The sequence below is a fragment of the Oxyura jamaicensis genome, chromosome 23 (assembly GCF_011077185.1).
Source record: "Oxyura jamaicensis isolate SHBP4307 breed ruddy duck chromosome 23, BPBGC_Ojam_1.0, whole genome shotgun sequence".
In the NCBI taxonomy this organism is placed as follows: domain Eukaryota; kingdom Metazoa; phylum Chordata; class Aves; order Anseriformes; family Anatidae; genus Oxyura; species Oxyura jamaicensis.
The window spans coordinates 4,590,480-4,615,069 of NC_048915.1; the positions used below are offsets into that span (position 1 = coordinate 4,590,480).

Consider the following 24,590-nt stretch of genomic DNA (forward strand, 5'->3'; position numbering starts at 1 on the left):
GGCCGTTCCCGGAGGGAGCAGGGCCCGGAGCAAAGCTTCCATGTTTTTATCGTGGTTACTGCGGGATCTTCAACCCGATACAAAGCAAAACCCAGTAATTTATTATTATTTTTTAAAGGGGAAGCCAAAGGGAGAGGCCTGGCAGTGTAGAGAAGAATAAATTCCTGTTTTTGCTTATTTTTTTTTTTTAAAGGTGAGAGCAAAGGGAGAGGCCTGGCACCGCAAAGAAGCGCAGAACCCACATTCACAGTGTATTTTGTCCCCCTGTATTTGTGCAGCCCTGGAGGCCAAAGCTGGGCACCCAACACCATCAGAGGCCCCATGCTTCTGTGGGCAAGAGCGGGATTTAAGCTGCCCCTCTGAGCACCCCAAGGCTCTCCTAGCTTTTAACATAATTAAGTGGCATTCAGTCAAATCAAACCCACGGCTGAAAGTAAAATCGCTTTCTGACAAAGGTTTGAGGGTCGCACCCAGTGCTCCCCCCGAAGCTACCCCCCAACTCCTCCATCTCCATCCGTGCCTGCAGTTGCTTTGGGAAGCAACTCAAGCGATGCACGTATAACAAAATAAAGTATCACAGATGCATTTCCAAAAAAAAATTTATTTTTTTTTTTCAAATGGATACGGTTGGTTTACAATACACCCAACTTGATGGTATCTAAAGCCAGCAGAGATCTGATGACTGCTGTGTGTACTATACACAGTCGTACAGAGGTTACAGATGCCTACCAGAGGGGAGGGACAGTGAAAGTTGACATTTTACTGTGCTGGAAAGAAAGCAACTCTTGCAACAGGTAGAAAATTTTGGCAAGAACAATTTCTCTGGAAAGGGAGAATGGGCAGAGGACACCCCTTCTGCTTAGCGAGTACACCTCAAAACACACCGACGCATGGTTTCCCTCCCACCCCGCATGGCTGCAGCCCACATCCGCAATACAAATAGGCACACATGGTCAAGATGGTTAAGTAAAAATAAAGGCTTTTACCAGTTTGTTTGCTATCCGTCTACAATCGATTTGTGCAATGTCTCAAGTCACAGCTCTACTCGATTCTTGAAACAATTCCCTTTTGCTTTGACAAGCCCCAGTACCTTCATGGTGGGAACACATTCAGCTTCCTGCTTAAGCAATGGTAACACCGTAACGAGAGGGGAGCAGTTACCAGCATAGGAGAAAGAGCAAGACATACACATAGAAGGGAATCTCAATCCACCGGACTGCTTTATTAGAATTTTATTCTGAAAAGGAATCCCAAACAGCACAATTTATTTTTTTTTTTTTTTCATTTAAACATGTTATTAAATACGCAAAATTTATATGCACAACATTGCTTCCAGAAGTCTCCTACACAAATACAGATTGATCACGAGCAATGTGTATGGCACACACTATGCCACCTGAGCCAGCATCTCCTGAAGATATTTTAATAACCATACTGGCTCATAACTGAATGCTACCAATTACAGTGAAAGCTTTATAGTAATACCTCTTGATAGACAATGTTCTTACCTATGATCAAAATGCCTTTAGGCCATTCAAACAGCCTAGCTCCCCCCATCCCCCACCAAGCAACAATACCATTTATCCACCAAGAGGCTACCTGGGGAAGCTTAACTGCTTACACCACGGGAAGAGACAGGAATACAACAGGAGGAGGAGATCTATACCCTGTGTGAGCCCAAAGTTCATTGCCTGACCTGCAGAACACAGGGTCTGTATACTGGTGTCACTGATCATGGCAGCAGAGGCTGGGCAACAAGCCTGTAAAATCATCTTGGACTAAGAACTTGTTCTGTCAACTCTATTGCTGTGCTGAGGCTGGCTTTTCACAGTTGTCTGCAAAACAGACAGAAAACGCAACTTTCTAGAAGCAGGTTTATCTACAGAAAAACACCATTAAGTTTTCTCAAGGCTAGATTCAACACTGAAAACTGCAGAATGAGAACATTTTGCTGAAGAATAGAAATCAAGTCCAAAGAAAAGTGAAAACTATAGCCACAGGAGGAAAGTGATGTACAAAACCGATTACCCTAAAGTCATTCATGACTGCAGAGCTGCCAGAAGTCAGAAGACAAACTCCATCTCCATCTTCCTCACACTGAGATTTTTCCAGCACTCAACTCTCCTCTCCACTTAGGGAGCACTACTCAAGTTTCTACTTTGCTTGCACACCATCAGGTTCAAAAACTTCAAAAGTTTAAACTTAGCACTGCCCCAGTGGGTATTACTTTGCTTGTATGTCTGGGCAAGCATTAACCTGCAAAACATCAATTTTGTATCAAAGAAACTGGTTTTGAATGTATTTAAGAGATCTGCAAGTGTAAGCATTATGAAAGATTATTAGTAACCATCTTAATATCTACTTTTTGCACATCTGTATTTAAATTGGTTGCGGACCTATGATTTATGGGCTAGCACAGCCCTAAATTCAACATAATCATATTTTTCTGTGTTGCTAGATAGTATTACAGTAGTTATTTTTCAACTACCAAACGTGTATGAAAGACCTATATGATCCTCAGCAATGGAAAATAAACCTTTCATTGAAATAAACTTGCCATCTGAGTCTATTTTGCAACAAATGGAAACAGAAGATCATCTTAAAAGAAAGCAGCAGGTAAACATTATGAGACCAATCCCAAACGCCTTCCTTGGGCATTGCTGCAATGAGACATACACAAAGAGCACAGGCTCACGTCAGAGACGGACAGACTTCAAACACAACTGTATTAAGCGAAGAAGCAAACTTGTAAGAAGGTGCACAGGCGTGTATCAAGAATTTAGCACTTCCACAACATGATTCATCCTCAGAACACTTACAGCTAGCTCTCGTAAGGCGATGTGAGTCATCTCATCCATTTCTTAGATAGGGCAAAAACCAGAGGCAAAACCACTCACCCGCAGTCAGAGAGGGAACCCGTTTCAGAGCCAGCATCGATTGCAGAGGTCCTGGCTGGATAACCCACCAGTACCTTAAAGCTGCATAAAATATAACCTCTCTAAAAGCTCTTCCATTTTTCTCTCAAAATCTACTTTCACAGCAGCCTTAAGCCTGAACTAGCCCCTAAGGACACAGGTGCCTTCTTTTGTGCAGCACCCAGCACACAAGAGCCTTGCCTTCAGTACCCTGATGTAACAGGAGAGGCTCTTTTCTCCCTCTCACACCACTTTGCTAAACCTTTCCATACCCAAGACACCACACAGACATCACCACCCTCAGCTGCTGGCAAGGTGGCTCTTAAAGAATTACCATCCGTGATGTTTAATCCTCGCCACCGTGTTCCCACTTCACCAGGCTTCCACACTGCTCCCCGACATTCACCAGACAACGTTCCTCAGGTCCTTACAGTCACCAGATGGGGAGGGGAAAGGAGCAAAGGAGTGTACGGAAAGCTGCAGGAGCACAGCGAAGGGTGAAGACATTACAGGACAGGCAACATTCAAACAAAGGCAGAATTAATGATTCTCAACAGAGAAACATATCAAAGTTAAAGTTTATTTAAAAAATTGCAAGTCTACCAGGAAGTACGTTTATTTGATGACATTACTCTCCAGAAACCACTCATTTTAAAAGCTCCTCCTCTCTGGGCAGTTCTAATTCAGGGCTCACTTTGATTAATTCAACCCAAAACAAACTCCATTCTGACCAAGGACTTCATGTTTAAGACCGGTTCAAGAGAAATATTAACCATGTTATCAATGCAAGTTTTTCTAGCTTCTGTCCTTGATCAGAGAAAGGCACACGCTTGCTCTCAACTAGTTCAGGTATGACACAAACAGTCCCGGACAGCGGAGTTAACATTTCAGGCTCCCATCAGCTTCCCTGACGGGCTCGGGCTGACCACAGCTCAACCAACACCCACCCAACCTCTCCCAAAGCCTTTATCCCTACAGGCAGTTGCTTTCATCGCCACCACGCCTCTCATCCAGGCAGAGCTGATCGCCTTGCACGCAGCTACAACGTCCTCAACATCGCTAATTCTACACAGACAGCAGTGACCCTGCGCGAGGGAAGCGGGGAGGTAGGTTAAGAGCTGAGGAAGAGCAGAGCAACTGCAGTGCTACAGCAACATTCACTCTACAACTGCCTGCTGCTTTTCTCGGTAGCCAGGCACACGTCAGCATCAACTGCCTGCAGATAATAACCAGAAATCTATCAGAGCATCTGCGTTTAATGGAGGGGTTAGATATTGCTCGCAAAACCCCTTGGCTCCGTTGTTTCAAATAGCACCGACCTACTGGATTTTTTTTTAATCTGTTTCGAACCAAGTAAGGTAGCATCAAGATTTAGATCCAGAGCACAGGTAATACGATTTAACTGCACAGCTGTTACAGGCACTGCCACCGGCTTCTCAGCGCGTTCCTTTACGGAGGTGAACAGGCACTCTTGCTTAAAAAATGCAGGAAAAAAAGCTTCCCTCCTCTTGCATTAGTTTTTCTGAAGTAGTCACTTGTGGGGACTTGAGTAAACTGCGGATACAAAGATACAGGTTCACAAGGCTCTAGCAGCATAAGATTTTTTCAGTATATTCAGCTCTTTGGGGAGGAAGACAAGTTTCCTCCTTGCATTTTCAGAGCTTTCAGCTATTGGTTTGATAGCATAGTCACCAGTACCACTTCTTCTCCTCTTCATAAAACATACAGCTGAGTCAGTTCAATTTTAGGATTAATCCCAGCACAGCACAATTTACTATGAGTCATATCAATTACAGAAAATCTCAAACTTTGCCGGGAAAAATGATGGTTTTTCTTTCTTCACTTGAAATATTGAACTCACGTGTCTACATCTTCAGCAATTTATTAGCTTGTATTTAAATTGGATACGTTAAAGCATCATGCACCCTCCAATGAATGCAAAAGAAATACACAGACCATTTCTATTGTAATTAAACCCATATGTGCTACAGTTCATCAGCAAGGCAAGACTTCTCGGAAGAGGTCTGTGCCTGACAGAAACCAGCATCGTCAGATGCAAGTCCATCCATTTCATTTCTTTTGATCACATTTGCAAGGTATAGAAAGAGAAGGCAGGAATTTATAAATCTCAACAGCTTCAGTAAATCTAAGTACAGATAGGAAAGAAACTGGTTCATAGGCAAGGGAAGAGATGGAGAGTATTGCTGCAAACAAGCTGATGGTACAAGATTTTTGGCCCTTTTTAGTCTAAAAGATAAAAACAGCTACTACTAAAGAGGATAGAAGACCATTTTGGCTCAGAATTTAGACTAAAAAAATGCTTTCTAAACCCTAGCTTATTAAGAAACTGGGAACATAAAATTTAAAGTCATTGCAAGCTTAAATACCAGGAAAGTAGCATTGGGCACTGTACTAAAACAGGAAAGTTGTTCAGCTACGAGAAACATCAATTCCTTTCTCTAACTTCAAACAGAAGAAATCTACACAGCTAAAAGCTCGGTATTTGTTTCGTGGCCTCTGTGGGTAGCATAAGCAGCAGTGTTATTTTGCCAGCTGATCTGACAGAGTCCCTTCAAACGCAGGGGTGTCAGCAACTCCAAACGAGGGTCACTGTCCCCACTCTTGAATCCTACGCCCAAACTATTTCATTGATTGTGTCCTAGATGTTAAAAAGCTCTGCTCGTTCCTAGGAAAAGCCTGGACACAAACATACTCCTGCAACGATACCACTTGCAATTAAAGTGGAAAGTTTATGCTTAAGCTCCTGATTCTCAGGAATATCCTGACATCAAATTATTCTACATCTTAAATGCCCAATACTGTATGAACAGTACTAAAAATGAACACAAACTCATTTCAGCTTTCAACTTAAAAAACAAGGTACCAATTAAATGAGGCTGTCTATCAAGTCGTTTTATTCAGTATCTTCTCAAACATGACTTAAGAGTTAAGCTGACTTCAGAGAAGAAAACACATTCAGAAACTTCTCCCACCTAAAAGTGTTAAAGGCAACATACAGACCAGACATACAGACCTATGAGCTGCACACAGATTACCAATAAATATACAGAAACACCACAATAAAAGACAAGGTTCATCATAAAAGAAAAAGTCTGAAAACCGCTACTAAGACCGTTACAAAAATGAAAGTTGTGTGTATTTTTTTGCAGGCATGTGCAAGCACATTACAGTGTAATCAAAGCAGAACTTTGCTATTATTATTACTTTATGCAGCATTACAAGGTTACTGAGGTGCAGTGTTTAATAGTCTAGTCTACAGCTTTTCCTGACTGGAGGAATGCTCACCAAACTCACTATGGACCCACAGCATCTTCAACCGTCTGACCAGGGCAGCGTCACCCACCCCACCAGGCTGGTACACCAGAACTCACAGTTAGGAATCAGAAGTCCCAATAATACATGCAAATCGCTCCTTTACAAACACAAGCCGTGTGACGTCTGCTCACAGTAGGACTGACCGTCTCGTAAGCCTTCAGAGAGCTTTCAGCTTGCCTGCTTCATCTCTGGGTGCTTGCTACATCTAGGAGACAACGTCCTTCGCAAGTTACGGATGCCATTTCACGCCCGGAGCGTCCCCGTGCTGCTGCTTCTCCTACAGCCTCCCCCCAGCCACGTGCCCCCTCAATGTGAAGGGGCAAATTGCATTGACTAAGTATCAAAACTGATTCTAGCCTACCAGCTGAATTTGGTGATCGCTCCTCAATGCCTTTCCCTCCAAATGAAAACACCTTCCAGGTTATTCTTGGTCCTGACTCAGAGAAACTGATGCTTGAAAGTACCTGAAAGATACCGTCAAACACTTGGCATTTTCAATTATTTATCTTAAATTTTCAGCCACGTACAACTGGAAAATAAAAATCTACAGCACCATCTTCTAAAAAGGCACTTTCTGAGGACTGTCTTGCTTAAAAAAAATAAAAATCACTCCAAGTTTTAAACAGTGGAACCACTTTGTTTTAAAAGGACCCTTTGTTAACTACCCGTGTTAGCTGAGGGGCTCCTCAGACAGAATTTGAAAAGGCCAGGGCACATGGGATGCAAAGCGGATGGAGTCTCTCCATCAACACCCTTGTTCCTCTATAAGTGATGCTTCAACATTCTCCCTTGCAAGCCTCCCTCCTGCAATTCCTTCCCTTCCATATGCACCTTTGCCTACTCAGGGACAAGCATTTTTGTTTTAGTGTTATAGAGATTGGGATTCTTGAGATTCTGCTAGGGAGGTAAAATTCAGGATCCTACACGCATCTCTTTAGTAACTCAAATACCAAAAAAATACAAAATCATCTACTAGCAGAAAGCATCAATTAGCTCAAGCTCTAACCACTATTTTTTTCAGGCTTACAAAAAACGAGCGAATTGGCTAAGGGAAGTTTTATTTCAACATGTGCCGAAACAAAAATGCTATCTTAATACCCAACATTGACCTAAAGTACTGTCTTTGGGCAGAAAAGAAAAACAGGGAGTCTTCCCCTTTGACATCCCTACGGATTTTTTTGCTGGATCCAATCAATCTGCCAGTAGCAGCCAAAGAATTCCAGAGCACTGGAAGGGACAGAGGATCTGCCTGGCGCGAGCAGAGACCAAGACGGCCACTTAGAAATAATGATCTCTGAAAACCGAATTGATAGTTTCAAGGTACGTAATCTGAGCTTTTGATTCCTTGTTTACAAAAGTGCTTTGAGTAAAGTTCTAAACCCTCAGTTCACAAAACTGAGAAAATATCAAAAGAGGACAAGATATGAAGGAAGTGTAAAAAAAAAAAAAAAAAAAAAGGCCTCAAGCTTTTTGAACTGTAGTCAGAGCTTGGAATTTCACCAGAGTGAACTTCAGGACTAGTAGAAAACCAGTATTCAGAGCTGGAATTTGTACAGAAGATGACTATCTGGTATCTCACATTAACCATTTTATAGGACAGGAATTTGTACATGAAGCGAATCTAGCTTAGGACCAATCGCATCTTGAACTAATTTGACTGACAGCTTTCAGAAACCCACTTTACTCCTGAAAAATCATTTCTACGGCCAAACTTCCAAAAGGATGCCAGAATGAGCTCTACAGAAACAACTTTTGAACGTGTTCAACCAAATGACACACTGAACAGTAATACAGCGATCCTGAGTAGAACGGCCACAGCTGAAGTGCCCTACAAAAACAACAAAAAAAAAGCTACTTACAGTGGAGTCAGTCATTCTGTTAGCAGATGTTGCAAGTTTAACGCCTCGACTACAGAAACGCTCTACTCCCTTCCAACTTTGGATCTACTAGTCGCTAGAGATCACAGGTTTCGGCAAGGCTCCGTCCCGGGGGAGTGGGTCCCGCTTTGGCACGGTACCAGCGCTGCAGCTCCCGCTCGGCGTGGCCGATGCCCTACCAGCGTGCTCCCTGCCACGGAAGCAACGAGTGGCACTTGTAAGTACAAGCAAGGTCTCGGTCTGGTAAACTGGTACGGTGTCTTAGGAGATAGGAACCTGTTTTTTTTTTTTTTTTCTTTTTTTCTTTTTTTCTGTTTTTTCTAGATAGGCATATAAACGAGGCCAGCACGTCTGCAAAGTAGAACTGTCAGCCTTTGCCCACGTCCCTCCTTGGGCTGTACACGGACAGCTCCCAGAAAGTGAGGGGGATCTGGTACGCCGCTCAAGGTGTCCCCAAACAGCACATAAAATTTGAGATTTTTTTTTTTTTCTTTTTTAAAAGGAGAGCAGGTACAAAAATAAAAGAAATCCATATACTCTGAAAATATACCGGAAACTGCCACCACAGATGAGGTACCATTTATCCCAACCCCCCACCCCCAGACTGCAAACATCAAAATATATATGTTTTTAAACAAAGGAAGAATATCTGGCTATTTAATCTCAGTTAAAATGACAGCACCCTTTGTTACACTTGATATTTCACACCATTAATTCTCTTTTGAAAACAAAAACAAGATATCTATCTAACCTTGATTCCTTGCTTATCTCCTCATTCCTTAGTGCAGTAATTGTCCATCTCCATTTAAATAAATATAGCAGCTACAGCATCATAAATGTGTGGCCCTCACAACGCCAGTAAGTTGATATCATAATACAAATAAGTATCGGCACTTTACGTAGATATTTGCAAAACCAAGAATAGAGATTAAAACTTCCAAATACTCTTCACATGAAAACCAGGTAAAATTGCTTGTCAAGCTAGCGTTTAAGTCACTTTCCCAATGAAGTTGCTTTTTTTTTTTTTTTTTGGTGAAAGTAGAAAGCAAAAAAAGCTTCTCAGATCATAGTCACTGAGCGTGGGCAGGATGAGAAGCGTACAGTGTCTCTGAAAGGAGCATTAAAAGACTGTTTAAAAAGGAATTTTCATCTAAACGCCAGAAATCCACAAGAAACCTTTGTAAAATAGCTTCTTTAAAAAAATTCTCTTTTTTTTAAAACGTTGATTTTCTGTAAAAACCCTAACCTGAACCTTTTATAAACAGGACTACTAGCTAGAGTGCTTCTGAGAGGAAACCGTCAGGTCACTAAGAAAAGCGTTTCAGAGATCTACTTGGAAACCATCTTGCTCAGATTATTCAGCTACACCAACCTCCCTGCAGCAGTTTTACTCGAAGGCGCTGAAAGTAAGTGCATTAAGAAGTCAAGGAGCACGGCTGGGACAACCCTGGACCTGCAGATCCAGCTAAGGCGTGCAGCCCCCAGGAGACTCGGGATCTGCCAAATCTCCCCTGCTCACCCCAAACCTGTTCTGAGGAGCCCCAAAAGCCACCGTCAAACTGCCCGCTGGCGTGACTATTTCCAGTGCAATCGTAACTTGGCGAAGTTAGGCTGAAAACATTATCTTCCTGGATACTGGGAGATAAAATACGTATATACACTGTTTAGTAAAGCTCTTTGAGACAGTGTTGTGAACAGCACTACGTACATTTCCATACAATATACAGATGCACAAAATACAGTACTTTGTCTTCTGGCAGAAAAGGTGGGGGAGATTCATGCCTGTTGAAGCAAAATGGGCTCAGATTTTAGGCTCAAAATACAGTATATTGGCAAACAACGGATTTCAGGAGATAAATGACAGGAGATAAGCTACTTATACCAACCCACTGGTTTTCATGTGGAGAGCAGGTGGAGTTCAGAAGGGCTGGGATAACAGCAATGCCCATATAAACGATCTGCAGAATATATATACTATGAACCAGTGCAAATAAAAACAGTCAAAAATGCAGTTCACGAGTTTACAAAGTGCAAAACTCCCCAGTCCCCTCACTGAATAAACGCTCATCTCTGACATCTTAAATATTGTTTTACCTTTAAAGTGGAATGAAAGAGTCCCATTAGTTTGTTTCACATTTCAGTGATTTGAAGTTAGAACTATCCCAGCCCTCTTACTTTATTTGCAAAGTGAAATGAAGTTACCAATAACTTAATTTTAAAAGGAAAGTCATTATCAAAGAGGAAAAAAGCCTAAAAACTTTTAATAATTCCAGACATTTTATTGATGTCAAATAGATTTAATTAAGCATGTAAAAACTTAGATCTTAATAAAAAACCCTTTTCATTTACTTCAAATATCCTCCACTTTCGAAGCCAAAAATATGGCCAATTCCTTTGTTAAATCAAAATACTGCAGTGACAAGTAAAGCTTGAAGAGTTCTAGAAGCATTTTTGCTTTTTATTTTTTGATTTAAAAAAGGAAAATGCAAGATTCCTTCTGACTATAAAACTTTCCTTTCAAAATTAAGGCTTTTACTTTGTCCTTTTAAAATCATGGAGGTGTCCATTATCCCACAGTTAGTGGTACAAACACTGCTTTAGTACAGCTCAATGGACACAGATTTCCTTTAGAACGCTTATTGCACTAAAAGATAGCAAAAACAAGTTGTCAGTTTTTTTTTTTAAAAATAAACATGGTTACATTCCTAAAAAATAAAAGTTGATGTTGACCATATGTTCTGTAATAATTAAATTAAAGCATTATTATTACTCTAATAAATATAAAAGAAACAAAAGGAAGCTAAACTTCAAAAACATACATATGAAATCACATTAAGGTGTGAGAGGCAGCAAGTAAACTAGCATTTTTCTTTTTCCAAAAAGACCTTAGCTCTAAAGTTTCAGTTCTGGTGTTTACTATATGTAATCCCATAAAACCTGGGACATCTGATCTCACGTGAAGCTTCAAGATATTTGACTTGCCAGATAGAAAATAATTGAAACTTTTGGACTAGGTAAAACAGCAGCTTTAGTAAATTCACCAGGGAGCAAGAAGAGTTTGGATCACTACTGCCTGCACATAATACCACTAGCTTTGTTTGCTTTTTAAAAGGGAACTATTGGAGCTGAGGACTCCAAAGCTGTGAAGAAAGACAAAGGCAGCAGTTGGCTAAACTAGGTTCAAATTATTGGGTTAGTGTGCAAAACATCTTCCCTCCCTTCAATTTTTTCTAGTTAGTGCTGTACATTCAAATGTACTCAGATATGTTCACATTCCAACGCTGATGGCAATATTGAGAGAAAGATTCCTCAATGCACTGGGGTAAAAAAAATAATTATTTTTTTTTTGCACACTTTCCTCTCCCAAACAATCATTGTGATTGTTCTTGTAAAGGTTGTTTGCTTTTTTTTTTAATTACACCATCCTTATTTATTTTTTTTTGCAAAGATAGTTGTGCTGCCGAGCAACTTGAGGTAAAGGCATAAGAGGGTTAAACTACGAGAAATAAAAAAAAATGATGGCGGTGCTTCCTACAGGAGACCGCGCCAAAAAAGCAGTTGGCTGGTTTCATATTGCATAATAGTGCTGTGTTCCTCGATGAAGTAAACAATCTTCCTTGTGTCAATTTAAGGGTTAGCCTCTCGCCCCTGCACAGTGTCAACTTCAGCATGATCGGAGGCACACCCCATAAACCAACCCCACTGGAAACATACATTGTATGTGGCTTAATTTTTCAGTTCTTCCTTCTCAGTGAGTATGCTCCCATTTTATTGACTTAAGCGAAGTACATCGTGCGTAAGGTGTCTTGGTGAATTTGTACAGCCTTCGCGAGGGCCTGTGGATCTCTCCCATTGCTTTGTCCTGAAACATGGCTTCCTTCAGCACTGCAAGAAAATGAGAAAAATGAAGACAAGCAGGGCCATAAATCATATTAATTCCAAATAAAAGCTGCCTTTGCATCTCTTCAGCATTCTGGAGTGTAACATGGCAATATTAATAGAAACAAATACAAAATAACTACTTGTCAAAAGACTTGAGGTTGCTGAGCGAACAGACAAATCCCTTTACCTTGTTTAATTCGTTCATCTAAAAATACCTCATTGAAAATATATTGATGATTTTAAGTTCATAAAATACTTGTGACATACAAAGCAGAGCTAGGTGCAAGAAACTTAATATTTGCTTCACTCATTAATACTTTAAAGCAAAAAAAACTAAATGCGTGGCTTGATTCCTTAAGACCACATCAAGTAATAACTGCTTTATGACACTATACTTAATTCTTTTAATCTGAGTGTTACTCAGTCGAATCCACCAACCCCCTCGTCTGATACTCAGCACTAGCTGTCAGGAATTAGTACTTTAAGTCTAGTCACAGAGTTAACACAAATTAACTGCAAAATGAGAGGTAATTACCTATAGTCAGACGGCTTTATGCCCGACAACGGAGTAGAGATCAACATGGACAAAAACTTTAAGCACGTGTATTTTTCTTTACCTGTCGTGTTCTTTGTCCACAAGATGGTATCGTGCTCTGAATGCTACCAGGTGAGCATAATACGCTGGTGCAGGTATAGAAACTGATCGTGTACAGCGCACATACGTGTGGCAGAGCTGGTAAGTCAGCAGCTGAAGTTCATCTGCAGTAAAACAGTTATCATCCCACAAAACATGATAGTGTGAGGGACGGCTGGTACCCTAAGAAGAAGGGAACATCAGTTCACTTAGCTGTTTTTTTTTCCCCATACAATCAAGTCAGATTTTTAAGCTGAGAAAGGGCCAGACTGTCTAGTCTGAATTCCTCGGTAACAGCAGCCAAGGAAATTTCAGGCTTATGTCAGCCCTAAATGTATGTAGAGATTAATAAATGTCTACTGTTCACATTATATTACTTCAATTACCATTGCTTGTGCAAAGCCCACATACCTTTTAGGTAACCCTTAACAATTGAAGCCTGCTTCCAACATGACTGAACTGATTACACCACCTCTTAACCACCCTCAATTACAACTGTTTCTCACCAAGAAATTTCACAGAAATAATTGTTGCATTTAACTCTTTCCATTTCCTAACTTCTAATATGAAGACTAGAAATGTTTCCAGTATTTCAGAAGTTACCTAGGGAGTTCTATGTAAAACGTACACTTCCTTGCTTCTACGCAGTGTCACATTGCCTACAGGTTTAAGGGTTACAATTATTCTTTGGCATTATGCTGAAATAGATACTTGTACGTCAACCAGATGCACGCTGACTTTCACCATTACTACCTCAACAATTCCTTCCAGACCATAACAAGCACTGAATGCTGTGCAGAGTTCTTAAGAGCTCTTGGAAATTCTCCATTAAATGACTGACATGCAGTTACTTTGGAAGACATTGCTCTGGAATAAATGAATGCTCCTCTTCCCTCCTGCTTCTCCCTCAAAGGATGTGATGCACTAGAGTGTATGCACCTTACAGTGTAACCAGGTTATGTCCATAGTTGTATTTTAGCCAGTCTAGAAATCTTTTATTCCCCTAAGTATATATATAATCTCAGTTTAGGAGAGACTTACTTGTGGCTTGCTATAACAATGAGCTGCACCTACATCTACATTTGACATTTTTGCTGCAACTTGTATTGATACTTTTTTTTTTTTCCCTCCAAAGGGGACAAAAACTAGCTTGGCCAGACCTGGCATAAATGTGTAAGGAGAAAAGCAGTAGATGTTTTGATCTCTGAATAAAAACACTGCAATGATTCCAAACAAGAAAAAAAAACTTGCCTACTTAGACTAAACAGAGCTTACAACAACAAGGTCACAGAATCACATGATAAAAAGAAGTGAAGAATGATAAAAAGAGTGAACTTCTTCCATTTTTAACCAATATCCTGACAGAGTTTTTGTCATTAAGTTGATTCTCCCTTGTATTGTTGGCAATACCACCACACTGTTGGATTTCCCTAGTAAGGAACTGTTTGTAAGTACATTTGTCACAAAAGGAGAAAATGAGAACGTTCTGAATTCACACTTACTTACAAGACAATCATACCTGTATTCCAGCGTGGCTGCAGAGGTAAAAATCAAACTCATATGGATGTGTAATGTCTGTATCTACAGTTGTTCCAGCTGGAATATTGCCACTTCGTCCAACCTAAATAAAAGTTTTGTTAAAAACAGTGCAGCTAACAGATGTTTATACACCTCAACTATAATTAAAAATACAAGTTTGCATTTGAGACATGCAGCATTTCAGTGAAAGAACTGCCTTAGCACTGTCTGGAACGTGTCAATACGGTAATCTAGAACGTGTGACATGGATACTGTATTGCTCTTTACCATCTCAACACGGAATAAAGCAACCAGAACTTCAGAACCTTCAATGCCAGAAACCCAGAAAAAGCTGTGTACACATTTACGTTTAGAACTGTGAGCTTAAGTTAGGATTGACTCATTCAGAACACAAGTGTTAAGGATTCCATCATTTTGCATTTTCTTTGATTAAAGACTGCTGTAGACTTGGCTTTAGGTAGTTACAGTTCACTGTTAAAAATGTACCAACGGGCACTGTGACAAAGCCTTTTTTTAAAAAAGGTCAGTGATTTTCCAATTTGGTGTCACATTTTGTGCCTATCAATTCAACACCTTCCCTGGATGCAAACACAATCAGATTGACAGAGAAGCCCATGCCAATGTTTTCTATAGCAGTATATGTGCTTGACATCAAGCTTGTACTGAGATAGGACAACGATTACCCTTTCTGTTCTGTCAGCACAGAACAATCGTGTATGATGTCGTTTCTGCACCACAATATAGGTTATTCCAGGCTGGTAATCCTTCTCCAAACTGATGCAGGCTTCTCTAATGGCTAGCAGTTCGTAATACAAAACCTACAAGCACATGAACAGAATAGTTTAGGTTTTTGTCATGTTGTATTCTACACAAAATTCTTAATAAGTAGTTCGTAGTTAACCCTAGGTTCAACTTTGCCACACAATTATTAATCTTAGGGTGTATTAAGAAATATGTTGTTTCCCAAGATGCAAGAGTTTTTCTTCCCAGACAGGAAAGAAGGTGCAACTTTTCTAACCAAACATACTTAAGAAAATCTCTCCTAAAAAGGCTCAATTATTTTGTGATATCTTGGTACAAATATAAGCAGTACAGCTCATTCAAACAGGACAGGAATTATATAGGTGTTCCAAAAACCCAAGAGATGAACCAACCTGTCGAAACTGTCCTTCAGAGACCCCGTCTCTGTAGAAGATAATACGCGTGGGCTTGAACCGTGTTGACTTGTAGAACTGGATGAGAAGCTCTCTAACCATGGAGGCCAGATCTTGGATGATTTCCTGCCGGGGTCGCTGAACACGCACTGTGGCACAGTACCGGCTTGGATGAGCATCCATACTACCTACAACCTTCAGGGGAACATTACATGACTAAAAGCTACAAGATCAATCTATAAAAAAAATGAAATAGCAAAAAAGCCAAGAAAAGAATTTTCAAGTAAAAGATGCTTGCTTTAAAAATAATTACAGTAACATTTTAACTGGAACTTGTGGTAGGTACAGGTATAATACCTTTTGAATAGAGGTATGTATCTTGCCCTCCAGGCTCCCTGAAACACATCTGCAGAAATTATCTGCCTAGAGTCTTCCCCTCTATTGACAGTACACTGACATGTACTATTATAATCAATAAACTGACTTTTTTCCTTTGATGTTTTCTCGCCTTTTACATGGAGAAACATTTCAGTTTGCCTTAGTTACTTAATGCAAAGAGGCAGTTTCCATAACTGCAATCAATGACAAGTAAAATACCAAGGGGACAAATTAGCAATGGACTGCCCACATAGCAAGCATCCAACAATCACGCTGGTGGGACCATACCAACATAAGAGTTAAAACACATCAAGAATAACCATGCCAAACTAGGCCTTAATTAAGCCTTCCTCTTTCGGAAATGCAATGTTATTAACAAACATCTCAAAGCTGCATTATTTCCTTTACAGTATTTCTGCAAGACTATTCTATTTAATATGACTGCTATTTTACCCCAATTTAAAAATAAAATGCTAAGAAAAAGTATCAAGTGGTGTTTTCCTTTTAAAGAGGCGATTTCTGATAATATTGGAAATGTGTACCAAAGAACTGGCATAAGCCCTGAAAGATATCTGACAGCCATAGGTGCGTTTACTATTCTAACATTTACCCAAGACGAAATAACAATGCTGATTTAATAAAACTTACAGCAGCTATGGAAGGCTTCTTTCCATCTCCAGCAGGAGGGTGAGTGACATCGGCTCCCAGAAAGATCACTGGCTGCTGGAACACAGAAGGTCTTCAAAAGAAAAAAAAAAAAGTGCTAAGTCACACTTGCAGATGAACAGTTGGTGCAAGGTTATTGCTCAATATGGGGCTTTGTTTCTATTTCAGCTAAGCTGCACAGACTTTCTTATCAGGTACTCCGTCCAAACCTAAACAATGAAATCTTTGTGCACGAGATGTAAACTTCTACAACGCTGTAACGGTCATTCCAAATCACACTGCCATGTAACTGCAGCATGATTCCAGTGGAGAAAAGCCAAAGAGCTACACCTTTACAGACAGTATCTTACAGAAATTATTATTCTACCAGTTGATTACACTTGTGCTGTGAGGCCAGCTAAGCACTGCTTCAGTGCTTTATCAGCCATGCAACAGATGGCTGGGTGCAGCAGCACACACGTTATTCTGGCTTACAGGATATAAGGCAGCAGGATCATCTCCCAGTGCCTTCAAAATGTGTTCCATGTGCCACTGCTTCACGTTTAGACTGATTCCAAGGTTTCAGAAAGTCTCGGGAAAGAAATCCTAAGACTTGCTCTCCATTAAGTTTTCCTGGCTTGCATTATGCTCATTTCCACTGTTGAAGAATAGATATGCTCTCGTAATGCTTAGAGACCATCAGAATTTCTTGTCTTCAGGACTGACAGACCTGTGCTTCTTCAGAATGAAGCATGGAAAGAAAGATGGGAGGACGCCTGGCTTGGACTTACAACCCTACTGAAGGCTTCCAAGCAAATGGAACATAAGCACAAACAGAGCACAGAGATTACCCGTGCAAAAAAAAAAACAAGTGTGAGCTGAATTACTTAGCCTAATAAAGTGGGAAAAGTAGGATGCCTTCAGAATACTTCTACCCCTATTAGCAGCACACTGGTATGCTAACCAAGAGTTACATCTCTCTATGATGTGTTGCATACTCCTAAATCTGCAGAAAACTTCTAACTGCAGTAATATTTCATCTCTAGAACTGCAGCTGCTCTTCAAATTCTTGATACCGATCAAACATCTGGAAAAACAAGACAGTTCACAGGCCAACAACTATTCAGGGCCCATGCTAGAAAAAATTTAATTGTCTCATTCTCACATACTTCCAGAAGGATACTTCCAACTAAATTTTGGGTACATTTAAATTTTGGATGCTAAATATCAAACTTAACCACATTTGTTAAAAACAAAACCCAAAAGAGTCTCCACAAAGATTCTTACCGTTGATGAGGTACAAGGATGTTGTTGATTCCTCCTAATTTAACATTAATCTTCAGGCACAGGTTTGAAAGGGTCTGCGGAGATGTTTTAATGACGTTTTTGACTTGAACACACTGTGTGGCCATTCCCAATAGTGTATCTCCCACACGCTTCACCTCCGCTGTGAAACAAATATTAGGATGCAAATTGAGTCCACTTGAAACTACTGGTATGTTTTCATCTTAAATTACGTCATAATAATTGCAATGTAGATACTCTACAAAATAACAAATTTAGCTGCATGCTCAGAATTGCTTCCAATTTATTTTAACTTCAGACAAAGCATTGGTTTCTTATGTCTAAAGAATGGTCCTGAAGAATTTTCTAATACGTGCTGGGCATCTGTTAGAATGATACTTGACCAAACAGGTAAATACAGAGGTATTTCCTTACCGTACACCGGTGTTTTCCCCGGCAGGATGACAATGATGAGCTGAAGCCCTGAATAGGTGTTCTTGAGGTGCCGAAACATGGGCTCCACGCTGTCTGCACCCTGGGCGTATTTGCAGAAGCAGGGCTGGCCTTGGATCGGCATCCCTGCATCCTTGGAGATCTTGCGCAGCTGATCTGTAAAACCCCTAAAGATGAGAAGTTTACTGGGTTTTTGTACCAGCAAGAGCACACGTCAACCAAAGCATAAAGGGGGCAGAAGAACTGTTACTCAAATGGAGAAAAGGATTCCACCTAACCTTCAAAGCAGCATTTTTAAAACATGCATTACATGACGGCTATACAGCTTTAAAATACCATAGGCCAGAACTGAAAAAAACATTGAGGCCTCTAGTACTCCATTCAAGATGCTAAAATGCAAAGCAGCAATGTCACAAGACTGAAACAGTGTTTTGACTGTAGCTTCCAGCAAGGAAGCAGCTTGAATTCTCTCCCTAACATCTTAGAAGTGTAAAGCCAGATAAAATGCTCATTAGGTTTGCTGTGTTCGTGCTTTTACAAAATGGTTTAATTAAGAGAACTGTCCAAAGCCTGAACTATGACATGCCTTACTTCAGTATTTCTTCTCTGCACTGTCTCTGCGTTGCAAAACAAGCTATAGCCCACATTTTGATCTCAACACCAGTGTGGAACTGCTTCCCTCGCATGTCCCATACTCCATGGCTTGGGGTTGCCACCGTTCGATTCTGTGGAAACAGAAGAAACACACTGACATGCAAGTGAATGAAAATGAGAAAGCCTACGCTATTTACAGTTTTAGGGTAAGAAAAAAACAAAGCTTGCCATTTGAATTCTGATCCCTGTGCTGCACAAGGCAACTGAAGTGGTTAAAATTGTCAACGTGCATGGGAAATCACTCTTTGAAACCCGTAACAGAACCAAAATTAAACCCCCCAAAACCTCACCCGTCCTCCATACTGCAGCATTGGAGCTGGGAGCACACGCCCTGTCACATGGGCCATCTCATCCCGGACTTTGAACTGGAACTCTTGAACAAATGGATCTGCATCGTAATTTGCACTTCTCACCTAGAAGAGTTTTTACATGTTACATGTCAGCTCAAAACCAGACCATTTCAGATCTGCTTATAAGAATATTGAACTAAAAATATTCAAGCCTTACATTTCAAGTCAGCTAAAACACTACTGTTTAGAGTGACTGAATTCAGCGGCAGATATATAAAAAGATAAAGATATACGCTGGCGTTCTTTGGTGAAAATATTTAAGTTTGTACTGAGGAAAGCAGTCAAACACTCAGTCACCCATTCAGGAAATCTACAGGTGACTTGAAGAACACAACATAAGAGACTTTTTGCAAATAAGCAGCAGGCTGTGATCCAGTAAAATAATTGTCAGGCTGGGGTCAAGGCATTAGTGTGCTTTAGTCCAGTGTCATTTACTGAGTAAGGTCACACCAAACTGAAATTTAAGAACTAACCAATCTGCTTATTTCCTCTTGCCTATCTGGAGCAGATCTTGCTGTGGCCTTTATCATAGTTGATGTCTGATTGTCTGTTAGCTTCTTGATACACCGCTGGCCAGCCACGATATTACATACCTTGAAGAAAAATCCACATTTAGAAACAGATCCCAAGATACGATACATGTACAGTACTATGCTACCATTACAAAACACACCTCCAACGCGTTTAGAGCTAAGCAAAAGTGTGCAGTTGTTTAATCTTTAAAGCTCCTTAAAAATGTAGTTAATGGTAAAATAAGACATAAGGAAATAAAGAATATGTAAATATGCAAACATGCTTGCACTACAAAGTGCACTACTTCTTTACATCTCGCAAAAAGATACCGCCTACCAATAACGAGCTGATTTATCAGAATAAATTCATTACTTCTAAAGGCAGGTAGGTGTGTTTCTGTTCCTGTCCCACTTGTAGGCAGGGAAGATGAGGATATTTCAGCTGAAGGTTGTATTTCTCTCTGAAATACTGTGCTACTGTTCTCTCCACAGTCTGTCCATTTTCTAACTGTAAAGGAAAGCTGAAGAGAGATATATTTTAATCAAACTTACCAAAAGCTTAGTTGGCAAGTATCAACAACCCCCAGATGAATATTAGATCCCATTACATATTCAGTGCCAAGCTATTACACATTTTATGCTCTGACAAAAAGCATCTTACGTTTGATGACTTGCAGGCCTTCTTGTGACATTACAAACACGGTATTTCCGCCTCATCGTTCCACAATGAGTCACTTCTACCTTTAGACCTGCACAGAAATACAAAAAAAAATATGTCATAGCTACACAAAAGCTTTCACAGGAGACAAGTTTTCTTATGAGTATGTTCTAATCCAGTAGCTGTCATGGTCAGAGCTCAAACAGCACAGAACAAAAAGTTATTATTCTCTAAACATCCTGCTTTCATTTTAAGTGGATTTCTGACTAATCAGGTATTTTCCTCAAAAACAAATCAATGTAAAATATTTAACATTCAATGTCATCTGAATTTCTCGTTGCAGTTTCATTTAGCAGACATATGACTAACCTCGGACAGAGAGTGCTGTTTTTACTGTATCCTTTTGTTCTCATTCTCAGTGCTGTATTTCCCTTAAAACCAGCAGTTCCAATAAATTTAAAAGGGCAAAGGCAGATTTCTCCCTTATGTTCACTTTTCCTAGCCTTGCAACCACAGTCAGCCTATAATTTTCTGTACTTTTCACCAAGTTCCTTTAGCTTTCGAGCAGCTGAAGATCTGGTCTGGAAGCACCCACCCTATATGCCACAGGCTCACCAGACATTACTGTCTAACCACAGTAAATACTGACAGCAGCAACAGCAGCCTCATCAGATTTTCAGCAGTTATTTCTATAAACTGCAAGCACTGACTGCCTGTAGTGTACACAGAGTAGACTCAACCTCTGCTGGAAGTATTGAGCTTATCACACGGGTGCTGCATAGCACAGCCACATTGTTACGCTTTTCCTTAGCCCCACGGAAGACAAGACAGTTGAAAACAGCATTCCTACCCAAATTATTCCACTACAGTCCACTAACAGAAGGTTTAGAGAAAGCAGGATGATTCGTCCTGTCAAGGCTCATGTGGATTGCAGACCACAGAGTGAATACCCCGGATCAAATCAGGTCCCTTAGTCCCAGAGAGGAGATACCACGACCACTTTACTTGGTACACAGACATCCCAGAGAAGCATTAACTGTGCTTCACTGATTCCTGACAGCACTAATTACAACATTAATACCAGTATTACTTAGAGGATGGCATAACCAAAAAAATGCTACCATTGACCTGATATAGCACAAAAAGGAAATACAAAAGATGAGCCATGAAGCACTGTGAATACACTGATATCTGGAACCCGTTCACTGCTTTGTCATTAATCTGCTGTGACACCACAGACAACACTACCCTCCCTCAGAGCTCACAGAAACTGCAAATTCTTTAATGCAGGGTTTGTTTCACTATACATAATCACACCTTGGCTGGAGTTCCCTGATACTACAGCAATAAAAATAAATATTGACAGCAAAGGTAACCTTTTAATATTTTCTGACTATGGTGACAGAGTGTCTGAGGCATGAGAAGAGGCAGCTTCTCATTCTCCAGTTATTGGTCTTCCAGAATGAAGACAGACAAATGTAAAAAGGAAGCACACTAGAACTACTATAAATATTTCCTTAAAGGTGTTTTTTTGTTTGTTTGTTTGTTTTTTCTTTTCTTTTCCCCAGCTAATGACTATTCCATGAGCAATCACATCAGTCCATGACTATAGTTCAGATTTATTATTTGCTGGCCAGTATTTCAATACAGCCTTGTCTTGCATCAGGTAACACAAGCATTTCAGAGCAGAGCTTTGAAGAGCTGAACTCTTTTCAAGGCTTCTCTCTCTGCAAATTACACTGGAATGAAAGGGTATGGGAAAACACAAAGAAAAGTAGCGTGTATTAAGTGAAACTACTCTGACCAGTAGCTTATGCAATACTCTGGAATGGAATTTGGCCTTCAGCTGCAAGTTATCAAGTGGTACTTATTTTTCCATAAGGCAATCAGTTATTAGAAGTAGTAGTCACTGCAATAGCATACTCTCAAAGAATCAATGATGTTGCTTTGAAATCAATGTTCATTTTACCTCAGCATTTAAACAGCGGGAGACCTACAGCACAATACCACTATGGCCTTGACGACCCCTGCCTCTAAAAGGTTAGCCAGCCAGCAGGCAACAGCCACTTACCTCTAACCAGGCAATAAACAACACACTTGCCCTTTCCTCTCTAAGCCACTGGGAACATCTCTCATTTTTCATTTCTGCAGAGCCACATTGTCTCGTTCAGGACTAGAACTACAAACATGTACTGCAATTCTCCTAGCAGTCCCAGGGCCCTTCTGATGTGTGCTAACTAGAAGGTTTCCAGGTAGAGCAAATTCTTGGAATTCCCTTGAGTTACCTGGGACAGAACAGTTACATTTCTACTCACCCTTTATCTCTTTGGTGAATTTTACCCGATGAGAATCAGTCAGAGGTCTTGGTTGTTCATCAATATTATGAATGTCAAGAACTTCACACATAAACTGAATTACAGGTTGTGCTTTGTAGAAGGCAGTGGCAGAAACTAAAAAGAACACATTATCACGTGTAAAAAAGGCAAGTCAGAAGGCTGTTAAGCAGTAGATAAATGAATTCCAACTAATCCCCAACAAGATGTTTGTTGTACAGCACTCACTTTTAAAACAGATTAGCAAGGTTTGCAATAAACACACAAACAAAACCCACGGTGACACATCAGTCTCCAGTACCATCATCCTACAACTACTTTGCATTTCCGGGCTTTGGAAGGGTTTTTCCCCAAGTAACATTTATTTCTAGAGAGCTGTAATATCCCAAAGAGACATTCTCTGTCAACTCTGTATCGAGCTACAAGCAATATGTAAGATGATTTTGTCAGTGATATGAGGTCTGCTCAATTACTTGAGTATTTGCTAGCTACATAAGCACAATTTTTGTTACTGTAGTGCTTAGTGCAGCCCTTGATCCACCACTATCTCCTACCCTCCCTGCACACTAACTCCCCAGTCACACTAAGTGACAACATACTGTATTTAAGCAGGACAGTTGACTCATTCCACAGAAGGAAGACCACAAACTATGTGCTTAGCAAAGTTATAAGCGACTGAAACAACACCTTTTAGTAAGAAATGTGAAGTAGCACTAGGCTACCGCTCTAATAGAAGATAATCCATATGTTTCAAACTTTAAATAGCAACGACAGAAGTGAAATAGTGGACAAGCACTTTCTTAGTTTCCCAGATGTACCCAAACCACCACATCTCTGTGCTGATACAACCAAGCATTCTTCAGACGTGTGTCACTGCAGCAGGCTGCCAGCTTCGCATGACGCACGCCGGCCACCACCTCCGGATGCCGACTACTGAATGAACACAAATAGCTTACACCCCCAGCGGCTGGCAGCGCGCCGTTTGTCTCCCATAGCAGCAAAAGCGATACAGAGAGAGAAAGTGATTTTGCAACGAACCTTGCACGAAGGTAAACAGAAAAAAAAATAAATCACACGATGGGATTTGAATGTAATCCTTACAGCCTAAACCACAACATCAGGTGATCAGCCTATAAACTGTAGCTTAACGACAAAGTTAGTGAAAGTCTTTAAGATAAAGTTATTGAGTGTCTCACTCCCAGAAAGGACTGAAAAGGTTCTACTGCAAGAATAATTACTATGCTTTTTAACATTGACAGGAAAAAAACTACTTTAACAGAAGGTAATGGCGCAGCGCATCATAAATTGGTATAAATTAATACTCTTGTCCTCCTTGAGCAGGAGTTATCTCAGTACCTTGCACACATGCTAGGATTGGTTATTTCTCAAACGGGAAATATTTTTACATTCCTTTTTCAAAGAATAACTAAGTCATAGTTGCTCTCTGAATGGTAATTTTGAAAGAGCCAGCCCATCACTCGGTGATCTTGGAGGTCTCTTCCAACCTAGATGATTCTGTGATCTGATGTTAAATGAGTATCATTCACAATTCAGGCAAACCACAGCAGTGGACACGCACGTTTTTGTTATGAAAGCTCAGTATTACGTTGACATTTTCATTACGCTTTAAGACAGGCTCTACACACAACCTGACTTGGAGTGTTTAACCAAGTTCAAGAAGTCAGGCTACTTATATTGGTTTTAGAAAGCATTTCAAACAGGCAGTGAGAACAGAACGCGAATTACAGAAAGGTTTAGGCAGCACCTGCATCTCAAACCCTGAGATTTTTCAATAGGGGCTTTAGCTACCAGGCAGACTCGGAGTGCCTACAGACACAAGGAGTCTGGCACATGCACCAGCTGATCTCAAGTACATTCATCTGGGACTTAAAGTGTAGCAAAGCAGACCTGATTTAGCATAAGAAAGCCCACCTTAATTAGCCCTATTTACATAAGTATTTGTGATACACTTTACAGTTTCCTTGT

General features: G+C 40.4%; 1 protein-coding gene across 1 annotated transcript in view; it reads right to left on the bottom strand.

Moving 5' to 3' along the window:
• Nucleotides 1–581: 581 nt before the first annotated feature.
• Nucleotides 582–24,590, bottom strand: part of AGO3 (argonaute RISC catalytic component 3) — a 39,188-nt gene continuing 15,179 nt past the window's right edge. The window contains exons 6-19 of the mRNA XM_035345676.1: nt 22,587–22,721; nt 20,275–20,362; nt 19,987–20,134; nt 19,575–19,694; nt 19,042–19,164; nt 18,689–18,822; nt 18,080–18,264; nt 17,648–17,807; nt 16,364–16,454; nt 15,338–15,532; nt 14,867–15,001; nt 14,164–14,265; nt 12,628–12,827; nt 582–12,013 (exon numbers count right to left, since the gene is read on the bottom strand). Coding sequence (XP_035201567.1) covers nt 11,905–12,013; nt 12,628–12,827; nt 14,164–14,265; nt 14,867–15,001; nt 15,338–15,532; nt 16,364–16,454; nt 17,648–17,807; nt 18,080–18,264; nt 18,689–18,822; nt 19,042–19,164; nt 19,575–19,694; nt 19,987–20,134; nt 20,275–20,362; nt 22,587–22,721 — 1,925 coding nt within the window. The 3' untranslated portion in view covers nt 582–11,904. The remainder of the gene's footprint in view (nt 12,014–12,627; nt 12,828–14,163; nt 14,266–14,866; nt 15,002–15,337; nt 15,533–16,363; nt 16,455–17,647; nt 17,808–18,079; nt 18,265–18,688; nt 18,823–19,041; nt 19,165–19,574; nt 19,695–19,986; nt 20,135–20,274; nt 20,363–22,586; nt 22,722–24,590) is intronic.